General features: G+C 37.8%; 1 protein-coding gene across 1 annotated transcript in view; it reads right to left on the bottom strand.

Annotated features, from left to right (window-relative positions):
* Positions 1 to 5702, bottom strand: part of LOC121926428 (guanylate cyclase 2G-like) — a 69295-nt gene that overhangs the window by 25272 nt on the left and 38321 nt on the right. Inside the window, exons 9-11 of the mRNA XM_042459413.1 lie at positions 5049 to 5198; positions 2156 to 2233; positions 957 to 1061 (exon numbers count right to left, since the gene is read on the bottom strand). Coding sequence (XP_042315347.1) covers positions 957 to 1061; positions 2156 to 2233; positions 5049 to 5198 — 333 coding nt within the window. The remainder of the gene's footprint in view (positions 1 to 956; positions 1062 to 2155; positions 2234 to 5048; positions 5199 to 5702) is intronic.

Genomic DNA, 5702 nt, shown 5'->3' with positions numbered 1-5702 from the left:
AGTTTGACACCACTTTAACTGTCATGGCTCAATGCTATGGAATTCTGGGATTGGTAGTTTTGTGAGATATTTAACCGTCTCTGTTAGAGAGCTTTTCCACAATAAACTACAGATCCTCAGATTCAATAGCATTTAGTCATGGCAGTTAAAGCCGTGTCAAACTGCATTAATTCTGCAGATGCATCTGAGGAAGTAGACCAAGACTCCATCCACATTACAGAAATTATCCAGTTTGATACTGCTTTAGGTGCCATGGTGCCATGCTCTGGAATTATGGGAGTTGTAGTTTTGTGTGCTATTTAGTCTTTCCTGTCAGAGAGCTCTGGTGCCACAACAAACTACAGATCCCAGGATTCTATAGGATGGAGCCATGGCAGTTAAAATACTGTCAGGCTGCATTAATTCTGCAGTGTGGATGCAGCCCAAATCTACAAAAGCTAATGCTATAACTTCTTACCCTCAGTTAATTTTAAAGGTGCTACAATATCCCTTTGCATTTTTAGGAAGATATACAGGTAGGTCTATCTCTGCCTGTTTTTTCTGATTTTTAACTGAAAAGATGTTAGGTTTTTTCCCCCTGCTGGCAGGATATTTGGTGCTGTCAAAAACTGCATTTTATTTTAACTGGGTTATCCAAATTTCTTTTGATTCAAGATGCATTGATAATGTGATAGCTCCACTGTTTCACTACTCACTATTTAATTTTGTAAACCACTTTGGGAAAATAAGATACTTGAAAGGTGGCAAATTAATCTACGTATTATGTAATTAATTAGTTAAGGTATCATGTGATATTCATAAGAATTTAATACCATGAGATAACTGGAAAGAGTATTATATGACTAGACAACACACTATTTTAGTAGTCCTTTCTGAACTAATAAGCATGATCTGATTCTTTCTATCTTGACTAAAACATAACCATTGCTCTAAAACATGATAGAAGGGAAGTTCACCTTTAGGCTTCCTTTCTTGTAATAATGCATCACAATGCAGATATTTGGAGCTTCAGGACATATCCCATAGAAGATTACTAGATTCTCGTGTCTCAGTTCTCTCATCTGAAGCACAGAAATTTCCATAGATGTACCAATCAGGGTTGATATCACCAACATATATCCAAGAAGCAATTAAATTGTGTCGCCAAAAAAGATACAGATAAGCAAATGTAACCTTATTCATTTGCAAAATTGCAAATAAGGGGCAAATGTAATCTTATCATCCTCCCACTAGTGCAGTGCTCTATTATCAGACTACATTGGATAATGTCACTTGTTCAGGCCAAGGCATAACATTAGTCAACTCCTTAAACATGATGAATTTATTGTTTAAAATCATATTGCTCCATTAGATGCTAACCAGGGGTGCAGTGGTTAAATGCTTGTATTGCAGGTTGTGAGTTCAGTACTAGCCAGAGGCTCCAGGTCAACTCAGCCTTCCATTCTTCCGTAGGTTGTTAAAATGAGTACCTAGCTTGTTGGGGGCAATTAGCTTACACTTTGTAAACTGCTTAATACATTGGTAAGCAGTATAGAAATGTACTTGCTATTGCTATTGCTAACTGATTCATAATAAACACAGCATCACTTTACAACTTGTGACACAGGCATGGAAGGTATGGAAATTACCACCTATACTTGTTATACTGGAAGCACCTTTAACTGATTTTAACTGATCTGATTGGAGCACCTTTAACTGACCTGAATGAGAGCTGAAAAGCAGAGCAGAAAGGGCGGCCCTGGTACTTCTGATAGTGGAGGTAATAGCAGGGGTTCCTCCATGTGCCATGTGTCATATGACATTAGAACGGTGAATGGCATTAAGGGGAATTTCTCTTGGTATCTCTTGTCTGTGATCAGAATTAGCAAAGATTCCTCTAACCAAGATGTGCTTGTGGAAGGAACTGGGCTTCCATGGGTTAGATAGAAAACCTCAGTGGGTCTTTAATCGCACAGACCTTCTCCTGCCAAAAAATAGTTCTGAGAGGAAAGCTTGTTTACCCCTTCATAGCACTGTAAGTATTCCTATTGCAGGAACACAGATCTCATTGGCAAGCCCCATATCAGCTACCTGACTCAGATATATTTAATGTCAGCCTACAATTCAAAGACAAGTTTGAAACAGATGATATCAAAAGCTTAAAAGTCAAACATACCATCTGAACCTCCTGAAGAATTGATAGCTTCCAGATATCTGTCTGATTATCAGTGAATTTGAGAGCAACAAGAATTCCCTAAAGCAGGGGGGGAAAACCAACAAGGTGAAAGCTGTTAACCTTAGGTGGCAAACAAAATGGTCTTGAAGACATTTTCAAAAATATACTAGGGGTCTTTCAATATCATTGACTGAAGTCAGCTGTTCTGGGGATTTATTAGTAGGAATGATGGTACAAGACTGGGATGTTCTTATTACTATGATCACAACGACTTTTAGATTTTGATTTCCTGATGACAGTAATTTTATGTTTATTAACACTGAGCCTCTGTCTCTGTCTCTATCTCTGTATCTACACAAGTAATGGGCCAGAGCAGGGGCAGGAAAAAGCAGCTCAATTCTGTTTTATCCAAAAGTGGGTCGAAACCCCAATTTTTTGGAACATGGCAACTGCATCCTTTTGGGATCAAAGACAAACCTGAGAGAAGTGTTATTGGCTTACTTTTTAATTATCTGTCTGTCTGTCTGTCATTTATAGTTATCATTTATTATACCGATATAATAAATGATGTATAATGTGTGTGTGTATGTGCTTATAAAATTATATATAAACATGCATATGTGTTTATGTGTATGATTAAATTCACTTATAAAACATTAGAAGCACGTGAAATGAATGATAGACATGATAGGGGGAGCTCCAACCCTGTTTATTTCAGAAGTAAACCAAAAGGATGAAGGCTCCCCTGCTCCAATCCACATTGGGCAGATCTACCTACAAGGCTGGCCTTGTGTTCCCAGGCTAGCTTATCAGTAAATGACCTGGATGCTAGGAGACAACACCTGCATTATTGCTAAGCTCCCACAACCTGAACACAAGGAAAAATGCACTAAGATATGGTTCCTAGCCTATTCCAGTGGTTGTGTCATTATTTTTTAACCAGATTCTCTTAAATTGGTCCAAACTGGGGTTGGGATGGAAGGGGTATTTATTTATATATTTGTTCATTAGTATCCTGCCATTCTCCCAGAGAATGACTTAATAAAAAGATGTTGAACCTAATAATAGATAGATAGGATTGCAGCCTAATAAATATGATGGTAAAACATTTTCCTAATTTAGAAAATATAACTCCCCCCCACACACACTTTTTTGCAACAATATTATAGTGCAAGGAGTGAAGAGAGACATTTTGCACTTCTTAGAAGAAATACACTAAAGAATAAAGATTTTAAAAATTCGAAAGTGATACCCAGTTCTGGGGGGGGAGAGGTAAATGTGGTCCTCATAATTTATGACATCACTATGAACCTTATTGCACATACTTTTGCCCCCGATCTGGGCACAGGCAGGGGACATGTGTGGCTGAGTGAAAACACATTTTATCACATGCCACACTGCCCTCCAGGTGGCCTCATGCCATTGCCCAGCACTAAACCATCCCCAATCAGAGCTCAGCCGTGTGATTTTGCTCTGCCAGAAAGCTTCTGCCTTTCAAAATTCATGTGCCTGAGCCCTGATTGGGGATGGCTTAATACCAGACAATGTCATGGGGCTGCCTTGAGGACAGTGCTGCATGTTATGACATGCATTTTATCTTGAAAACACCAAACTAAAGGGTTCTATCAAAGAAAATAATGTGTGTAAATTATAACCCACTTCCACTTTTGGTAGGGACCCTTGTTGGTATGCATTTTATCTTGGCCATGTGCGTCCCCTGCCCGTGCCCAGATCGGGAGCAAAAGTGTGTGCAGTAAGGTCCTATATCCAACAAGAGCTAATGCTATTCATACAGTATATTCTAAAAGAACAACAACAACAATCATTTCAGTAACCAAGGAAAATGTTACATTTTCTCAAGAGACAAAATTCTTCATTATAAATTACTGGAAAATGTAATATTTATACAATAAAGTGGTATAGTGATTAAATGCCTGTACTGCAGCCACTCATCCACAAACCACAAGGTTGTGAGTTCATTACCAGCCAGGGGCTCTGGGTCAACTCGGCCTGGCATTCTTGCGGGGTCACTAAAATGAGTACTCAGCTTGTTGGGGGCAATTAGCTTATACGCTGTGAACTGCGTAGGGAGTGCTTAAGTGCAGAGATAAACGGTATAGAAATGTACTTGCTATTGCTATTGCTGTAGTATTGTCCTTAAAGGAATTGGGTGTAACACAAATGAAAGAGAAATGCACAGAACCAAACAATAAAAATAGAAAAACATAATGTATGACAGGTCAGTGGTTCAAGATAAAGCATGTTTGAGTAAAAAAGAAAAAGGAAAATGAACTGTATTTAACATAAGCAAAGAACCAATGGTGTAATTGGGAACAATGACACAGTCCTGTATGTATATATAACAGCTACTGTTGGGGCAAGATTAACTTTGAGACATCTATTAGCATACTCTCAGAAGAGAATTAAATTTAACACCATCCCTCTATTATTTTAAGAACATTACTATGGCTGCATCCACACCACAGAAAAAACCCAGTTTGACACCACTTTAACTGCTATGGCTCAATGCTTTGGAATTCTGGGAACTGTAGTTTTGTGAGACAAATAGCCATCTCTGTCAAAGAGCTCTGGTGCTACAACAAACTGCAGTTTCGATAGTATTGTGCCAGGGCAGTTAAAGTCATGTCAGACTGGATTATTTCTGCAGTGTGGATGCAGCCACAGTCAAATACTACTGATTTGTACAGGATTAGAATATATTATGAAGAAATTAAACAAATTAGATTCAGGGTACAGTATTACATGTGGATTACTTTGGGTTTTAACTTTTTAGACAGTTTGCGTGCTATTCGCCTCAAAATGACACAGAATACACCAGACACCAATAAGAGAAATGAATGAAACATGTCCAGGGGTATGCACCTTTACACACCTGATATAGTCCTACTGTGGTGTAAAATACTTCTCTAACTCGTTTGGCCTTCATTGCTGGATAGTTATTGCTAGAAAGAAAGAAATGGGAACCAGTGTCTTCTGTCTCTTTTGGCACCGGTGTGCTTGTCTGAGATAAATCAAAGTTTTCCTGTTAACAAGATCAAGAATACATTATTAATTAATGCATTCAACTGAATGTAAATAGCCTTTGACTCAGCATGCAAATAAATTGTGAATTCACTGAATTTACTGTACAATGATTTCAAAACACTGATTGAGATTTCATGGAAATTTGATGGTTGTTTTGAAACCATTCATTGGCTTTGGAATAGAGTGCCAAATTTAACAAATTTCTGCTTCATTTTTATTTAATTAGGTAAGGTTATAAATACTGAAATACAACCCATATCTTCAAAAATGAATCATTCATTTAAGCATTTCCCTTGTCAGGTTTTCTTAGCCCCCCCCCCCCCAAAAAAAAAAAAAAGAAGAGTAAACTTGTGTTTTGATTGTATCTCCTCAGACACCAATTTATGGAAGGAATTTATTATATTTAAAGATTTTGGTTGACTTGTCTGAAAAGGCACCTCATCTAAAATAATTATGGATTTGATCAAGACAAGGTGTGAGGGTGAATGAAAGGCACTTTCAT

This window comes from Sceloporus undulatus, chromosome 3 (assembly GCF_019175285.1).
Source record: "Sceloporus undulatus isolate JIND9_A2432 ecotype Alabama chromosome 3, SceUnd_v1.1, whole genome shotgun sequence".
Taxonomy (NCBI): Eukaryota; Metazoa; Chordata; class Lepidosauria; order Squamata; family Phrynosomatidae; genus Sceloporus; species Sceloporus undulatus.
This window is presented reverse-complemented; position numbering and strand designations above follow the sequence as displayed.